At 41.9% G+C, this 19,343-nt stretch overlaps 1 protein-coding gene across 2 annotated transcripts; it reads left to right on the top strand.

The window, feature by feature from the left end:
* Positions 1-72: 72 nt before the first annotated feature.
* Positions 73-19,343, top strand: RAB36 (RAB36, member RAS oncogene family). Of its 2 annotated transcripts, none has more exons than XM_075012864.1 (12): positions 73-167; positions 1,205-1,280; positions 6,094-6,198; positions 9,340-9,431; positions 10,846-10,911; positions 12,320-12,421; positions 14,490-14,554; positions 14,696-14,747; positions 15,805-15,886; positions 18,285-18,375; positions 18,911-19,030; positions 19,206-19,343. In XM_075012864.1, the coding sequence occupies exons 3-12, from the start codon at positions 6,130-6,132 to the stop codon at positions 19,268-19,270; spliced, it is 804 nt and encodes a 267-aa protein (XP_074868965.1). In that variant the 5' UTR covers positions 73-167; positions 1,205-1,280; positions 6,094-6,129; the 3' UTR covers positions 19,271-19,343. The 2 variants fall into 2 exon arrangements, with proteins under 2 accessions (XP_074868965.1, XP_074868964.1); XM_075012863.1 differs by having other exon boundaries at positions 88-386.

Here is a 19,343-nt window from a genome sequence, read left to right as displayed (position 1 = left end):
TACTGTCGGAGCAGGGGGGCACCAGGCTGGAAGGGAGGTGGAGGACACTGGTAACAATCTCCCTCTGTGGGGCCACCTCTCTTGGCTCTGGCCCATGGTCTGTGCCCGCGCGGCTCGTTTCATCGCCGTTTGAAATCTTCCTCCTTCAGATGAGCGCCCTGGAGAAGGTCTGGCCGAAGCCTGCTGGTCACTCCTTTCCCACACCCTGCCTAGGCTCCCTGGGCCGCATCCTGCTCACGCTGTAGCCTCTGCTGATATCGAGCAGGGTGCATAGCCGGAAATGAGGCCAGAATTTGGATTGCTAATTATGTCTCTAGCTCTCTATATATCAAGGGCAGATGTACGTTGGGAAACTATACAAATAACAAGCTGTCCCGATTTCATGGGTAAGACAGGCTTCTTCAGATGAAAAATGGGCTATGTACATCAAAATACAATTAAATCAGTGGAGAAAAGACAGCATGAGGATTCACTGAATGAAGTGGGTGTGTAGCCTGTATACAGATTAAAGTATCAGGCCCAAAGATAGGAGAAGAGGTGAGGAAAGAGAAGGAGGTTTAGTTGCAAAATTATTTTCTTAAGGCTGGTACTAAAAAGAAGGAGGTGCATAGATATAGGTAAACAATCATTAATAGGTAATTATATTGAACTTTAATGATTTCAGACAGAATGCAGGGCTATTGCACAGTCTGACCTATGTTTGTATGCTTATGTCTCTTTATGCACTGTTTCAGAGGAGTTTGGGTTTCCATAATTATTGTAAGAGTATTTTTCAATATCTGTATGGTATGCAGATTCCTGTTTTCTGACCATGTATGTGTCAGCTATTCCACTATTATCCAAATAGCTCCTGCAAGCTTGAAGAACTATACACACCCAATGTTCTATGATTTCTTAATAAAGAAAATAAAACAAAAAAGGCTAAGCAGATGATGGAAGCATTTTAATTCCTCTGTATATGAAGAAGTAAATGGTGTTGCCTCAGATCAAATGTGCATAGCAGAAGAACTTGAATAAAATTATTAGATTTAACAAGCCATACTTGCATCATACTAAATACCCATAGGGACCAGCACAGTCTTGTGTTTGTCTTCCTCGTGTAGATAGTTCCGTGGAAATCAACAGGACACATTTTGTGAATAGTAAGATTTACAACATGCTTTTCTCACACTTAAATTAGTGATAGCTTCTTTGTTGATTTCAGTTGGATCAGCGTAGTCTGGATGATTGGTTTCGAGACCTTATGAAAACCATACCATGTGAAGCTAAGCAAACCTAAGGTATGTAGTAGCTTTTATTTTGATGCACAAGTTTGATGATATCCCTCAGGATACTCTTTATTGTAGGTTGCAGAAAGAAAACACGTAGCTGAGAAAAAAAAACTTGGGTGGAGCCAAATGGTTGAAAAAAGTCTGTTGTTTTACAATAGTTGATGGTTGGAGCCCATAAGTTAGAGTCTGTAAAAGACACAATTTTGTGGGAATTCTGGTTAATTTCTCTAGAATAAGATTGACTATGTAAAAACAAAAGAATTTTTAAAAGCCTGAAAGTAAGTATAAAATGTTTTCCATTAGACATGCACTGCTGCTCTTTACTTATGCAGGATTTTGGCCATGTGCTTTAACTTATGCATAGATTCATTCGTCATACTTCCCTTTCTGGGCCTTGCCCACATTTCTTCCTCCATATTCCTCTCCAGAGACGCAGCGCTGCTGTGACATCCAGAATATGAGGATTATTTCCACTGTACATTGCTTACACTTGTTGGACCCATACACAATCACATATGTGGCCTCAAGATTTGTCTCCATTTGTCAATACCATCCCATTTAAGTTTATGGCACAGCATTATGTGGAGTTTTACAGTTTGATAGCTTGGTAGGCAGGTAGCATATGTCACTGCCATGTTGATTACTTCACTGTCAGGGCACTCGCGGTTCTCATTCAGGCAACTGAGATATATTCTGGCATCAGGGAAACTCAGCTGTTTGTGCAGCTTATGCAACATAAAATATTTCTTCACTTCTCATATAGCAGTTAATATTCATGCCCATGAGCTAATTTTCATTATGTTTGTCCAACAACTGTATCGTCAAAGTTCTCTGGCAGGATTCTACAAAGGTAACAGTATGGGTTAGTCAGATCAGTAGGATTAACGTCAGACAAAAGAATAGATGCTCACTTGTCTGTCACTGAAATCCACAATGGCAAACTTCGCTACTGTTAAAATGGTTTTCAGAAAGACATACTTATTTTCTTAATCTTAGAATTTTGGAGCAAATTGTCCAGTAAACAGCTTAGTTTCATATTGTTTGTTAGAAACTCATGGGTTACATCTACATCAGAGGGTTTTTCCAGAAAAACTGGGCTTTTGTCAGAAAAGTCCGTGACCTACGTGCAAAATGCGTCTGTCGACAGTTTGTGGACAAAACCCAGCTCATCCACCAGCAGTGGTATATCTCTCCCAGTTCAGGTATCACACCTTCGTTGACAGTGTTCTTCTCAAGAAAACAGCTGTGTAGATGCCAAGGGGGCCCTTTTGTTGACAGACAGGGCTTCCAGTTCCATGGGCACCCCTCTTTGCTGAGCTTCCAGTTGGCCCTTCTGTTGAGAAAGCGGCTGGTAGTCTGGCTACTTTGTTGACAGAGCAGATTGCTCTGTCAATCTGCTTTTGTGTGTAGACACAATCTGTTAACAGAAGTTTTTCTGGGGAATCCCTTCCAATAGTGAGTTCTGCTGACAAAGGCTTCTCGTGTAGACGTCGCCATTAAGTGTGCACTTTTTGAGTTTCTCTTCTGCTGAGATCTGGAGTCTTTCTTCTGCAGAATGAGATGGATGTGTCATGCATAACCTTTAGACCTCACAATATCCACATCTCTGCAAAGGAACTGTTTCTCCACTCTGTCTTTTCTCCAATCTCCTTGCAGTCCTGGGCTTCTCTGGGGACCATTATCTTTTGCACACTCCTTCAGAAGTAACAGGGGCAGCATTAATTTGTTTTCATTTTCTGATGAGTATGGAGAAAAATGAAAGATAACTGGCCTGCCAGACCAAATTCCCTCTCTATCCACTGAGTCTACTTTATATAGACTACTGGTAAAGATTTTGGTAGCACAGATGGAAATTGGGGATGATGCCATGAAGGCAGCTTGTCCCTTCTCTTCCTCTATGACCAGGTTTCCTCCAACATTGTAGGTAAAGGGAGTGATCTGGGCATTAATACGCACCGGTGGTCATTGCCAGCTTTAATGTATCTGTTTTCCTCAGTGATTTTGGAAAGCTTTGTATTTCTAAAATCATTGTCCATGGTCCCTCATTTCACAGATGGTGTATTGATTTACTTGTTGGGGGAGTGGGACTGAAGCATGAGAAAAGTAAATATCCTGGGTACTAATCAAGACAACTTGTTTATTTAAATTGGTTACCTGGGCCTCTATTGGACTTTGGATTCATTAAGAGTAATATTGATTTTTATAGTTCCTTTTGTGAAAAGACCATAGAAGACAAGCAGTGACTCAGCCTGTGTACACAGGGCAATTGTTTACATGTTTTGGATGTTCTAGAACAGAATTGAGGAAGATTAAAGAAACAGCTCACGTGATGAGACTGTTATCAGGTTTAAAAATTTTTGTTCATATTTTAAATTATTAGTTTGAAATGTGAAAACTAGTTAAAATATATCCCCATTAGCTACAGAGGGATCTTGTATGCAAAGGTTCAAATGCTTTATAGATTCCAAGGTTAGAAGGGACTACTGTGATCATGAAGATTGATCCTCCTGTATAGCACAGGCAGTAAAACTTCCCGAAATAATTCCTAGATCAGATCTTTTTGAAAAATAATCAGTCTTGATTTAAAAATTGCCCGTCATTTAGAATCCCAGTGATCGTTGGTGAATTGATCTCACCTTGAGCACACAGACTATTTTACTTCACTAGTAGTATTAACATGCATAAAACAAGATGGATTTAACCCAAGTGCTGTATAACTGATAACATTCCATCTTCTCTGGACAGCAGACCCTGGGCTTTCATTTGTTTTTGCAATATGCTTGTGTTCACATGAATGACTAAAAATATTTAAAAGTAACTGCGCGAAATAGAGAACAAAACACAGGTTCTAGTTAGAAGATCTGGAAAATCAGCTGTGTAATATTAACTTTGTATATGTATATGAAAAAAATCATTGTAGTTGCTTATTTTTTCATTGTACAGGTTGAACCTCTTTATTTTGGCACTCTCTCATCTGGCAACATCTGTTGTCTGGCATGATTTTAGTTAGCTGGATCACGTCCACTTATCATGAGCGTGGCCAAGTTTCCCCTGGTCCCATAAAGTGTGTTTATAGCCACCAGTTCTGGCTTTCACTGTTTTGTGTTATTTAGCTGTAATTTACCCCTACATGTCTTGTAAGAGTTCAGTAAGCAGTGGAAGTGTTGGTAATGCTGCTAGACAATACTGATCGCCTGTGATCCAGCAAATTCTCTTGTTTGGCACTGGTTAGATTCTGAGGGTGCGGGAATAGAGAGGTTCAACTTGTATATTCATGTGTCTTTTTGTAACGTACTTATTCGAATGGGATTGCTCCTCAAGACTTTGGTCCAGGACTGTCAGGGTGGACTCTAAGACTGATAAAAAGAATGTGAGAAATTTATTTTATTCAGTTTTAAAATCTCATTGAAACAGATAGCAAAATCTTTCATTATACAAGATTAAAATAATGCGTAAAATTGAGCAGAGGGAATGACAGTATGCATTAGGTAGTAATAAATAAGTAGGGGAATGCTTGGACCAAGCAGAGTTGCCTTTGACTCCTAAATGCCTGTCTCTAGCTCCCAGGATGTTAGGAGGAGAGATCAAGTAAACGCTTGATAGAACAAACAATTCTTTGTATAAAAAGGATTCTTTAAAACAGTTTGCTGTTGAACTATGGACCCTGATTTTGAAGTTGGGTGGGAATCCATTTAGTTGAAATTCTGAAAATTCCTCCTGGATTTCATTACGTCCTCTGAGGGTTCCATCATTAGTATCCTTAATATTACTGTATTACCAGTTTTCCAGGCTCTTATATAAGGGGCTGATCCTGTAAATCCTTACTCAGGCCTACTGCTGGCTGAATTCTGTAGCACTATTTTCTTAATGCAGACTCGGGCTCATTGTGTGTACTAACCAATAGCATCTGACTTCCTTCATCTATAAGTAACCAATTCAGTTCTTTAAAAGGGATCCGTGTTAGATCAGCAGTATCCCTATGCAGTTAGTTACTCTCTGTTCCAGCTCCACCTTCAAATGTGTTTGGTGGGGGGTGGAATGTTTCAAACCAGTTGCTATGGTCACGCAGCAGCAGGCGGAGCTGCTTGTGTAGCTGAGATCCTGCTGCATCAGCTGCTGCATGGTGAGTCCTTCTTTGCACTTTGCTAGATGATCAATTTTCTTACTGGAAATGTATTTACTGTAAATGCTAATTTCAGACAATTACCCTAATAATGAAGGACTTTCTCTTGCGTACTTTTAAGCTGGATTGTGTAGCTAAATTGGTGTGTTTGGAGTTAAGTGTGGAGGTGACTGGGATTTTTTAATATATGCATGAGTCATATGAACATTACCCTTCTTCCAAGTTATGTTGTGTATTGACTTAAGACTGTCGGAGCTGCTCTTGGATGGGAGTTTTCTTTGGTATCAGGAAAAGTGGCAACTTCATTATCTGGTCTCTAACCAGTTGGATGAAATGAGGGGTCATGTAAGATTTAAAATGCAACATGCATCAGGAGGAGGCATGAAGCAGAGAACAGATAATAATGAGATCCGTGAGTGATGGCATGTCTACCATTTTAGTGAAATGAGATCTGGCTGTGTTTTAACTTCAGAAATCCACTCATTACTTCTCCAGCAAAATAATTAAATAATTCCTTTTAGCTTAGAAATGGGGCATTTATTACAAAGTAAAGTCAAACTTCTACAAGTAGCGATCCACCAACTGCCTGCTTTATACCAGAAAGACAAAGCTACAGTACCCATAAGGAATGGCAGTTTCCTTTTTTCATTCACGTGTGAGGTCTGCTGAGACAATTCATGATGTTTGTCTCCTTTACAGGTTTCATGTATGCCAGAGACAGGCTAGATTTGGAGGATGAAGTCCAGCCTAATGCATTTGGTTCCCCCAGTGAGTAGGGACAGAATAATCTCCCACTTCCCCAAGGTAAGCAGCTTCTCCTCCCTTTACCAACACAGCTTGACATCTAGCAGACTAAGTATTACTTCCACGTTGCCCCTGATTCAGGATTTTTTTTCACTTACCTACAATTTTTTTTTTGCTTTTTTTAATGTGGAAATCAATTATTGGAGTAAAGCACACTTTTCTAAAAATATTCCATCTGAAATGTTTGCACTTACATCATTCCCTCTAGAGAAAGAGGTTTTAATTAGGCTAAGCCTGCACACCTGCAAAATCTTGTGGGGTACAAAGGTAACAACAACTGCCTAAATTAAGGGTCTGCAACCTATGGCTCTTTAAGGACACTATAATTGCAAAGTGAAAAAAAATTTCTCCTGATTATTTTTGATATTTTGTTGAAAATCTAAAAGCCAACCAATGAACAACTCATATCTAAATAGCAAACAATATGTGATCTTGAACCACTGGATAACTTCCCCTTTATCAGCATCTGAAGAAGTGAGTTAACTCGTGAAAGCTCATGCTCTAAACTTTTCTGTTAGTCTATAAGGTGCCACAGGACCCTTCGTTGCTGCTACAGATCCAGACTAACACGGCTACCCCTCTGATACTTCCCCTTTAATAAGTCCAGTGCATTGTGAGATATGTATATGCACCATTCTTAAAATAAGCGTTACAAAAAGTATGGTTTGACATTTATGAAGGACTATCTCATATTCACATGCATATTAAATTATGAAATTGTCTCTTGAATTATCGATTTTTTTTTTTTTTACCTAAATAAAAAAAAAATGTCTCTTGTTGCTCTTTTGGTTGCTGACCCCGACCTAAATCATGTAACCGTAAGAGAGGTATACAATAACTATAAGAACATAAGACCAGCCATACTGTGTCAAACCAATGGTCCATCTAGCATAATATCCTCTCTTCTGACAGTGGCCAGTGGCAGGTGCTTCAACGGGAATGAACAGAACAGATAATAATTAAGTGATCCACCCTCTAGCACCCATTTGCAGCTTCTGGCAAACAGGAACTATTGAATTCATAACATTAAAACTGAATTTAAGAAATAGCAGGGAGTTATAGGGAAGGTTGTAGCAGTGGGGAGATAAACTGTGCTTTATTAGAAACCAGTCATAAGAGAAAAAGGTCCCTGTACAAGAAGAGGTTTGAAAGACAGTGTAGTCAGAATGACGCATGGATAGCATGATCAAAGCTGTGAATTATTTTCATTTTATGGGAAAAATCAAAGTCCCTGACTCTGTAATGCCAAAAAAAAAATTTTGGAGATATCTTGGGTCCTGTTGAGTTTATACAGGGATTTATGTGGCAAAGAAGGCTAAGACTCAAAAAAGTGATTTCAAAAAACATGATGGAGAAGATATGTTTGTTATCTGTATGAGAAGCTGCCAGTCTATTTGGGGAGCTATTCCTAATTTACTCCATGTGTTGATGCTTTTAATCTAGAGTAGTTAATCCATTTTAAATTCACACCCTATTTTATTCCAAGATAATTCGCATGCGTAGACAAACCCACATAGCTTGCATCTATACTAGCAAGTTCTTTGGAAGATTTTTCAAAAGAAGGGGGCTCTTTCAAAAGATCCCACAGAGCATCTGCACACAAAAAGTGTTCTTTCAAAAGTAAATTGAAAGACTGTGGTACTTCTTTCCAAAAACGCTCCTTCTTTCCCATTTCGGGAAAAGCCCCCACCCCCCCTTTCAAAAGGTTCTTTTGAAAGAAAATATGTGTAGATTATCTGCAGCCCTTTTTTTCAAAAGAGCAGTCCTCATGGGGCCTGATTTTTAGATCCCTGGCCTGTTCTTTTGAAAGAATGGGGGCTGTGTGGATGCTCTCATTCGAAAGAGTAGAGCGCTCTTGTGATCGCCTTTTTTGTGTGTGGACACACTCTTTTGAAAGAAGTTCTTTTGCAAGAGATCTTCTGGAAGAGCTTCTTTCGAATGATTTCTGTAGTGTAGATGCAGCCATACTCTAGCCTCTCTGCTTGATGAAACAGGGAATCTTTCTTTCTTTCTTGCCTGTCCTTAATGAGGGGTTCAAATTCATCACATTGTTACAGTAAACTCTTTCATATCTGGCAGCCCTGGGACCGGGAGGTTGCCAGATATCCTAACACTAATAAAAAACAAGATTAGACAGTGCTTTTTTTCTACACAAAAAGATGCTGGAACTCAAGCCCCATGCCCCAGCCACAAAGCCCCCTCGTACAGCCCCACACTCTGCTCAACCCACCCACCCAGCTCAAACCCCTGCGTGGCTGCACAGCTCCAGCTCAACACCCCAGCCAACTGCCCCCTCCCCTTGGTCAACCCCACACAGCTGCATGGCCCCAGCTCAACCTCCATCACCCCTGCTCAATCTCCTGGTTAATTGCACAGCCCCAGTTCTGGCCCACCGGCCCTGGGTCAACCCATCTCCTCCCCCAGCTCAACCTCCCCTGCACAGTTGTGCGGCCCCAGCTCAACTCAACCCCTTGCCCCACTCCCACGGCCCCAATCCACTGCCAGTCTTAACCCTGCCCAGCTGCCCGGCCCCCAAACCCAGGACTTACTTTTCCAAAGGAGCTCCATGTACTCTTGCTGCTTTGCTGGCTGCACAGCTTGCCCCTCGTACAGCTGCAGGAGCAGCTCCCTGACCTGTGCACTGAAAGATCAGGAGTCAATGTAATTGGTTTAATGGTCTGGCTGGCCATTAAGCCAATTAAATTGAGTCCTGCTCTTTCCCATTCACGCAGGGAGCCAGAGGTGGAGCTGTGGCAGCTCCTTTTAAAAATGATGCTGGGAAACAAGGTGGCAGAACGTAGTTCCGCCGCATTCCATTGGGGAAAAAAAGCCCTCAGATTAGATACTAAGAAACAAACAAAAGTGTATGCAGAGTACTTTATTTACCAATAACAGGAGTATTGTACACTGCAACTTATACTGCGTTTTCTGTATTTATTTGTATTCACTTTCACTATATTGTGCTTATGGATAACGTAACTAAAATTGACTTAACAGTTAAAATGCCGGTTATTTGAGAGTTAGTTCCGGATGATAGAATGCCAGTTCAGACAGAGTATAGTGTAATTTGTTCCTGCCTGGCTGGACTCCTTAGACATCATTACACAATACATCCAGGTGACTGCTCTGTATTATCTGTAGTGGTACACGCCAGAAGCCTGTCTCCAATTCAAAGACCACTTCCATGCACGGGTCAGGAGTGTCTGTCAGCAACGCAACACTGGGACAGTTGGGTGAGTCTCTGTAATTAACAGGCCTTTACATTTTAAAAATTATTTTAAGTTCTTATTTATACCTGGTTTTCTCAGCATCTTAACCTCACTTCCCCCCAGTCCTCTTGTATTTTGGGTGCTTAAGTTGTGTCTGTACTGGAATCCTCAAATTTGACAATAGGTGTCCAGTGTCATTCCCCCTGCTTCACACAAACTGGTATTGAAGTCATTTTTCCTGCTGGTGTAGACAGCATCAGTCAGGTTCAACAACTTGTGTCAACCATGGTCAGAATCATCAATGTTCAAAGGGTCAACAATGATTTTAATATGGGTGTGGAAGTCTGTTAATCCTCTCTACACCAAAAGGACAACAAAATTCAAAACTAGCAGCCTTGTTGACGTCCTCCCAGGTGATGCCAGTATGACTGAGCTCAAACTAGCTAGAAACATAAAGGGTAACAAGACGACTTTCTATAACTATATGAGAAGCAAAAGGAAGACCAAGGACAGGGTAAGCCTACTTCTCAGTGAGGAGGGAGAAACAATATCAGAAAACTTGGAAATGACAGAGGTGCTTAATGACTACTTTGTTTTGGTCTTAACCAAGAAGTCTGATGATGAAGGCTTGCCTAAGATAGTGAATGCTAGTGGGAAGAGAGTAGGTTTAGAAGATAAAGTAAAAAAAGAACAAGTTAAAATTACTTGGAAAAGATAGATGTCGGCAAGTCACGAGGGCCTGATGATGAATGTTCAAGGAGCTGACAGAGAAGGTATGGAAGTCAGGAGGGATTCTGGAAGACTGGCATAGAGTAAATATAATGCCCATCTATAAAAAGGGAAATAAGAACAACCCAGGAAACTACAGACTAGTCAGTTTAACTTCTGTGCCAGGAAAGATAATGGAGCACATAATTAAGAAGTTCAGCTACAAACATCTGGAAGAAAATAAGGTAATAGATAATGGCCAGCATGGATTTGTAAGGAACAAATCATGTCAAACCAATCTGATAGCTTTCTTTGATCAGATAACAAATCTCATGGATAAGGGAGAAGCAGTTCATGTGGTATACCTAGACTTTAGTAAGGCATTTTATATGATTTCATGTGATCTTCTTATCAATAAGCAGGGCAAATGCAATGATACTGGATAACTGTTCTCAGCGAGTTGTTACTAATGGCTCACAATCATGCTGAAAGGGCATAAAAAGTGGGGTTCCACAAGGGTCTCTTTTGAGACTGGTTCTGCTTTGGTGAAGCAAGAGCATTTTCTGCTGACACAGTGTCAGTGTAGACAGGGCAAAGCTTTCATAGTTTGGTGAGGGAGGTGTGGGGGCTTTTTTACACTCTTGAGTGACCTAAGTTATATTGACTTATGCTTACTGTAGACATTCTCTAGTATTAACAGTATTAAATAATAACAAAATACTTGTTCCAGGCTGAAAATATCCAAAGTGGTTGTGGTAGGAGACCTCTATGTTGGGAAAACTAGCCTCATCAACAGGTATGGTGTATTGCAGCAGATTGGGCTTGCTGTTCATATGTGTAACGATTTCTCTGTGTTTTAGCTTCTCTGTTCCTTTACCATCTATGTGTTCAGGATGATTGTCCTATTGTTAAAGCCCTTTCACTTTTCTATTAAATCAATAATAAAAATATCAAATATCTTTCTTCACCACTCTGCTGATCACTGTACCCCTCGTTGTCAGTGTCAGAATGTTTTTTCAGCGTTAAAACTGAAGGAAAACCAGAAAACCTATAGTGAGAGGCACTGAAATTCAGTATAGCCTCATGATAAATCCCAGTTAGCACCTTGATCAGTCCTTCTTGGCAGTACAGGATTATTCCCTGTGGTGCATTCTCACATATTTTGACTGGTCTACTTTTAAATGACCCAAGATATGGGGCTTTCAACATTTCCTTTGGAGAGACTATTCTAAAGACTTGAGAATGAATGAGGATTCAAAAAAACTATCTGGTGGCTGGAGTCGCCCTTGGAATTGATCCTTAAAGCCTTGTTAAAAGATTTTGCCTATTCATTAAGCCAAATAATAGCAGCTCAGGCCCCTTTTTCTTCTGGAGCCCAGAGATTCTACCCCCCACCTTTGGCTACGGTTACAGTAGCGTGATTTACCAGCAAAACGCCAGTTTTGATGACAAAACTAGTAGAGCATCCATGCACAAAATGGGATTTGTTACAGTATCTCGACAAAAACCCGCACATTTCACCAACAACCCTCTGTCTCTCCCATATGAGGAAGAGTGCCTTTTGTCAACAGGTTCTGTTGACAAAAAAGCTTTGGAGATGCTCTGGGGAGGCCTTCTCTCGACCGACAGGGCATCCAGAACAATGGGCAGCCCTGTCTGCTGTGCTTCCGGGTGCCTGTTTTGTCAAGAGAGCAGCTGGGCAGTCCCGCCACTCTGTCAACAGAGCAGAGCACTCTTCCGATTGGCTTTTGTGTGTGGCCGCTCTCTGTCAACAGTGATGACAGTCTACTGATCACTGTAATGCAACTGTAGCCGTAGTGTATAAATTAAGTCAGTAAAGCATGGAGGCCCCAAAGCCTTATTTTCACTGATTCTTCCCAAAATCCTAAGACCAAACTTATATTTCATTTTATGATAGTATCAGGATATGATAGTCTCTGCTGCAGTGTAGGCATACCCTTAGAGATGCCCTCTATAATTTGCCCTTTATGTTTCATTTACTTTATCCTCACTCAGAGTAACTACCCTGTTCATTATCAATTCACTTATTATTGATTTGGTAAATATTTCTAAAGTACAATGCAATTGAAAGCCAATCTTCTGCTGCACAGTTCTTCTCCTTATATAATACTCCTTGCATGATACTCAGGCATGAGGTGAAATTTTTAAAAAAAAATATGCTTTCTCCAAATACTTTTTTTCAGATTTTGTAAAGATACTTTTGACCGAGATTACAAGGCAACCATTGGAGTGGATTTTGAAATTGAGCGGTTTGAAATAGCTGGAGTGCCATATAATCTCCAGATGTAAGCTGGAACATCATAGTACTACTTGCTTTCTTTCTTAAATGTCTATAGTTTAAACAGAACTTGAATTACTACTTTAATACACTTGAACCTTTATATTCTGGGAGCCTATAATGTGGAAACGCCCATGGTATGGAGAAAGGAGCATTTCTCTGTTACCAATCTCCCTCCCCGCAGCTGAGGGAATGGCAATGCACATCCCCCATGTTTTTTCCTAGCGACTCCTATAGTGGCAGGGGGTCAGTGCCTGGAAGCAGTGGGGAACACAGAGGCACTCATGCCCGTGGGAGTTGGATGCCAGGTAAGTGCCTCACCTCCATCCCCCTCATGCCCAGACCCCACAGCACCCTCCCTGGCTGGGCAAAAATCTTTAATCCATCATGCTGTTTCCCCGGGTTGCCAGATTAAAGAGGCTCAAGTGTATAAACCTCAATCTATTGGGTTTCTTGCCCTTGAAAACTTTACGGTTATACCAACCACATTCACCTTAGATACTGTGTTTGACTTTTTGTAATTCTTCCTTGTTACTCAATCTTCCTGGAAAATTGAATGAGTCTCTCAGCAGCAAATTATGTCCATGGTTTCATCCTAGCTCAGTGGTTTCAGCATTGGCCTGCTAAACCAGGGTTGTGCGTGCAGTCTCTGAGGGGCCCAATTGGGGACCAAGGCCAAATGTTTAAAAAAAAATCTGTCAGGGATGATGATGGGTCCTGCTGGGAGTGCAGGGGAGTGGACTCAATGACCTCTCAACATCCCTTTCAGTTCTATGGGATAGGTATATACCCATCCCATTCCTTTGCCTTCAGTAGGAGTGCATGGCTATAGCTAAGTACAGAATTTGGTTTTATGAGATTTGGGCTTTGTTTCCACATCTATTGAAGTCCATGGAAAATAGTTCAGTGGCATAAGATCAAGCACAAATGTATTTAAGTACCTAAACTGTAGAGTTAGTTGCTTAAATTTAATATTCAGATGCTAGTTTTGGCTCCACTGTGATCCACAAAACTCCTGACAAATCTAACTCATTCTAAGTGTCTGGATGCCTGTCTCCTGCCTAAGACCCAGATTAATCTGCAAATATAGGAAGATAGGTGTTCATCATTCTAAATCATGTGCAGGGCTCAGTCCACTGGGCTTGCTCAGAGACTACCTGCTACACTGGCTCCCATTCAGAATTTCACTGGAGGAGGATGTGGTCCCTTCCACCTTATAAATGTTGGCCCAATAGTTAGCACACATGCCTGGGACTCTGCTACAGGGGGAGAAAAAAACTGAACCACAGAGTCAGCCAGGGTGGAAACACAGCAAAATTATTTCACAATAACAACCTCATCCTATGTGGAATAGCGCTTGTTCTGAAATATCTATTTTGAAATAGGCACTGCTAAGACAGTGAATAGAGCCTATTTCAAAATAAACTATAGTGCATCCAATGGCTCTATTTCAAAATAGACTCTATGTGTGTAGATGCAATATTTCAAAATAGCTACGTTTTATTTCAAAATCTGTTTTTGTGTTTTTCACTGTTATTTCAAGCTATGCTATTCCAGAATAGCTCTTCTTGAACAACTTATTTGAAAATAAGGCTGCGGTGTTGCTGCTCTCTCTCCTCTTCTCCTTAGTGACTTCTGCACTCTTGATAGCTACTTAAATAATCACTTGGTCCATGTGAGTATGGGGAGCCTAGGCATCTAACTCAGGTTTTGTGGTCCATACTGGTGTTATTCTGATTATTTTTTTGAACACTTGAAAGAGATGCTGCAATGCTCAGCTATGAAACACCCAGGTCCCTTTGTGGTTCTGGGCTTAAATGACTTCACCAAGACCACATAATTCCCTTAAGCATGTCTCTTTTGAGAATAGCTAATATAGGGTTAAAATGCCTTGCTTAAAATAATGGTCCTTTATAGGATATCTTTCAGTGCTTAATGGGTAACATATTCCAGATGGTTACACTTCTCTGATATCACATTCTTCTTCAACTTGTACCAGTCTGCTGCTTCATTAGTGTTTGCTCAGGTTGCACAAGGCTTGATTGACCTGAAACCTCTCTTTTCCTCCTGTACAGATGGGACACAGCAGGTCAGGAAAAGTTCAAGTGCATTGCATCTGCTTACTACAGAGGAGCAGAGGGTGAGTAAGTCAGAAAGCACTTCACAGTCAGGATCAAATTAATTGTTCTCTCCCTATATGCTTCAGGCATTGAGTTGAACCCTCAAGATTTCTAATCCACTGTCTTGTTTAATCATTATTCTGTGCTGTTTTTTATTGCAGTTATTATTACAGTGTTTGATCTGGCTGATATCCAGACTTTGGATCACACAAAGTAAGTTCTAGATGTGTCTTTGAGATAATAGTAAAAGGTTTCCAGTATAAAACTGAGCTGGGAATTAAGATTCACTGGGTCTGAAATTGGTGTGCAAATATGTTTCTAAGCCAGAAAAGATGAAGGGTGTATTTAGCCAATGTGTTTGAATAATTTAGGGTCTCAAATGTTATTTGTTTCCTAGGCACTCTACTTACCAAATAGCACTTTCTTATTCCAGGGTTGTCTCTACTAATGATTATGATAAAAATGGTTCTAGTGCATATATTTAAAGCAAAATATGGCTGTAAAGGGAGGGAATGGGACACAGGAGAGAAAACCTTGCACAGATTAATCATCTATGCCACAAGTGTCTGCGGAATGTACAAATATAATTTTATTCAATAGTGTCTCCTCTTGGTAGGAGGTTGAAGTCAGTGGGCCTAATTTTTCTTTCACTAACCTTGGCAGAAAGCAAAAATAACTCCACCAAAGTCAATGGCATTTCAGAGGTGTAATACTAGTGTGCGATAAGAATCAGGCAGACCCTCATAATGATCTCTTCCATTGTGTGGCTAAGCTTGTCCCAGTGGAAATTTCTCTTGGCTTTCCTGCATTTCCTCCTTCTCTGCTTTATCATTTATCTTTATCATTCTGTCTCTGCTTCTTATGCACTTTCTGTTCTTGTATCTTGTTCCTTATCTCTGTGTAGTGTCACCATTATTCTGTCCTTATGCTTTTCTGTGGGTGAATAGAGTGGCACTTTTGCTTTCCTCCTCTAGGGGCTCTGATCCCTGTTAGACTTATGTTCTAAAGTGGGCAGGTTGGCTGAAACAAGAACTGCTTTCACAGAATGGTAAACATGTGTCTGGAGAAGCTGGAATAGCTTCCAAACAATTTATTCTGTAGTGGGAGAGGCACATGACACATCAACAACTTCATCTTCTTTCATTCTCCTTGATGCTGGGTTTTCTTTTGTCTCTTTCCCTTTCCCCCTTATACTTCCATTTCTTTCACTCCTCTTTGCCCACTTTTTCCTTCTGTGATTACATCTCACTCCTCCTGTTTTGTGTTTCAGGCAGTGGCTAGAGGATGCATTGAGGGAGAATGAGCCTGGGTCCAGCTTCATCTTTCTGGTTGGAACAAAGAAAGATTTAGTGGTAAGCAGGACAAAGGCAGTTCCTAACATTTCTCCCCTAACCCATTCCAGTGAATTTCCATATGAAGTTAAGTCCAAGTGTTGTGTCCCAACAACATGTGGTAGTTGCTGCAAACATCTTAAGAAATAAATTTACAGCTACCAAAGGAAAGCGAGGTCATGTAGCTCTGGAGTGGTGAGTTTCACACACCAGAGCAGAGTGATCAATTCCTGGAGTGCTGGAGGTCACCAAGACCTGAGACGATTCAGTGCTGTGGAAGGACCCCTAAAGATTGCTATATAGACAGCAGGTTCAAAGGCTCAGGGGCATCCCCATCCTTTGTTTCTTTGAAGGGGTCATTTGCAAAAGGTGGAGGGAGCAATTGCCCCCTTCCGACTTGAGTTTATCTCCTCGAATATACACCCCTCTGTCAACATTTAAAGATCTGAAAGTAAACAGTTTTCTCTGCTTTTGTACTGTTTCCTTTTAGCTGCTGCCTGCAGTGCTACTCATATCCCTAGAGCCACTTTGCCCACTTATTTTCCATCAATTTCTTGGCTGTCTGAAGAAGTGCTAATGCACCCCAGAAGGCTTTACTCCTATCAATTACAACATAAGAAGCTCTGAAAATCTTCTGGCATATACCAGGGCTATTGTAGGTAGCACAGCAAGTTAGGTGGGAGAGGAGCTGGGCTCAGGTTGAATTAGAAGTTAAGAAAGATTTCTTTTTGGAGGAATGTGGGACTTTGTCTTGTGGGGAAGGAGAATATTGGATTAAAACTGGAAAGATAGCAGGCACAATTGGCTGATTATTAGATTCTCTACCTATAAATATTTTTGTAACACTTACTGATCATCTGTCACCATCCCAGGTGCGCTTTGGATAATTGTTTGCCAGTGAACAGTGTCTGAAACGGGGAGAAGTTCTTAATGTCTGGAGCCAGTGGCAATGTGACGCTGACTTGGGTCTTGAGCTTGCTGCTGCTTATGCTACCCCTGGCAGCATGCTGTGCCAAAAATTCAAAATTATGCATACACTATTTGAAAATTTGTCAAAATTCTGCAAATATTGTCAGCCTAACACCATATCATACGTCTAGTTTCAATTATTTTGCTAATTTATTTCAGAATATCTGTCAGCAAGTATGCCTGTAACAGTACAGAAACACATGAAAATTTCCTCAGGAGTAGAGAGTTAAAAAACTCTGACACACCCCAGTTCCTGTTTCTCTGTCCCCCTCCTTCTCCCAGAGACATCTGGCCCCCCACCATCTGAGCTACAGTCCCTCCCCCCGAGAGCCCAGCAACATTGCATACCTGGTCCAGATACAGTCAAGCTCTTCCCCTCCCAGAGTCCAGCTGTGGGGACCCTGTTGCCCAAATACCTCTACTCCCTTCCTCCCCATGCCCAGCTGTGGGACTCTGCCTTGTCCAGACAACTGAACCCGCTCCCAGCCCCAGAGCTCAGACTCCTGTTCCCCTCTACTCCCAAAGCCAAGGAATCCAGAGGGAGAAACAGTCTGATGCTCAGTTTGAGGCTTATGTGGAGTTTCCTGTGTGTGGTCCTGTCCTTCCATCAGGATGTTCTGGGAACTGGAGCTTCCAGGAACCAGCTAGCTCCCTCCCCTCTGGCCTTCACTGTCTTCTGTGTACCAGCGGGGCTCTGCCAGGTCCAGTGGTCCCTGGTGGCAGCCAGGAGCACTGCAGCCCATTTCTGGGGGTATGGTGGGGGGCAATTCTGCATGCACAGGGTTAATTTTTGCAAAATTCTGTATTGCACACTCATACAGAATTCTCCCACAAGTAATAATATGCAAATACTTAACTTCAAACATTTCAGTAGTTCCATTGACTTTATTGGGTTTATTCACATATTTAAAGTAGCCACTTTGCAGGACTGGACTTTAGGATTACACATTACAGGCTGAAAAAACAGGACTCTACTGCAGCACTATCTGTGCTTCAGCAAGACCATGGATGTTCCTGGGCCAGACAGGAGGGCTTGAGTTCAGTAGCCCTTCCAGATTGGCGGCACCAGGGCCAGGAGTCCAGCTGGGACCAGCAGCAGCAGGGCTGGCCATCTGGGAGTTCAGGCAGGGCTGGAAGCGCAGCTGGGACAAGCAGTGGCAGGGCTGGCTGGCTGGGAGTCTGGCCACCGCAGGTCCGGCAGTGTGTCTTGGAGTCTGGCTGGTAGTGGTGACAGGGCCAGGAGCCTACCAGGCCTTGCAGCAGTAGGGCAGGCAGGCCAAGCAGGGAAGTGGCTGTGAGCCTGGCCAGGACAGGAAGGGAAGCAGGTCTGAGTGTGTGTGTGTGTGGGGGGTGTCATCAGCCAGGGCTCAGAGGTTACCCCAGGGGTACTCTAGAAGTATTTTACCAGCTTCATCCTGCAGACAAAGTGATTCCCTGCTGCTTTATTCAGTCAGGAGCTGCATGTGAGCGGACAGAACTGGATGCTATTCGCTTTGCCAATGAGATGCAGGCTGAATACTGGTCAGTCTCAGCAAAAACAGGTTAGTCACTGCGCTGGAGGGACTGATTGTTTGTGGCCAGTGCTACATTCTGGGAAAGAGAGTAACATGTTGCTCCCTTGACTATGTGCTCATCTGTTTTCAGTCATATGCATGTGGCACTAACCCAGGTACATCTCGGACAATCTGTTTCTAAATGGTTCTGTGTTACTGTTTATATGTGAATTTGTACAGTCATGTTTGCAGGAATGTGCATTGTATCTGTATGCATTGTCTACATTTATTCATAGATGATGGTGCATAAGTGCTTATGTGTGTATGCATGTCAGTGATCCAATTGGAGCCACTACTGCTCATCAAAAATATATTTGTATGTGAGGTTGAAGGAAGAAAATGGGAAAATGTCACCACAGGCTAGTGGGCTTCAGTTTTACTGTCACTTTGCAGGGAGCACGTCTAGGGTGGCACACTGTCAATTTTCTTTGCAGTCTGAGCAGTGGTTTATATTCCTGTTTGTATATTTGACCATGCCTAGCTGCAGATTTGTAAACCATGGTGTTTCCCTCTTGTTTCCCAGGGGAAAACGTAAAGGAGTTTTTTTGCCGAGTTGCTGCGTTGGCCTTTGAGAAGTCTATGTTGAAGGAGCTGGAGAAGAACAATGGTCGCATGACCCAAATCGGGGCAGGAAACCTCATCAGTATGTTCAGCTTCACTCTTTCTGTCCACTTCAGTCACTTACAAGTTGAGGGGACAGGGCCAAATTCTGCCTCATTTATACCAGCACAATCTCACTGGCCTCTCTGGCATCTTTTATTACAGGAAGGTGATCCTGCACAGGGTAATTACATAACCTTTTGCTTTGCTCATTACAGAAATAGAAGGAGACTCACTGGAGACTGCAGAAAGCAACACCCAAACCAGTGTGAACTGCTGCTAGCTGCCAGTTATTTCTGCAAGCATTGCACCTCCATCTGTACCTGCATGGACACCTACAGCAGGAAAAACTCTCA

Source organism: Carettochelys insculpta, chromosome 18, assembly GCF_033958435.1.
Source record: "Carettochelys insculpta isolate YL-2023 chromosome 18, ASM3395843v1, whole genome shotgun sequence".
Lineage (NCBI taxonomy): Eukaryota > Metazoa > Chordata > Testudines > Carettochelyidae > Carettochelys > Carettochelys insculpta.
The sequence above is the reverse complement of the archived record's forward strand: the minus strand, read 5'-3'. Positions and strand labels throughout refer to the sequence as shown.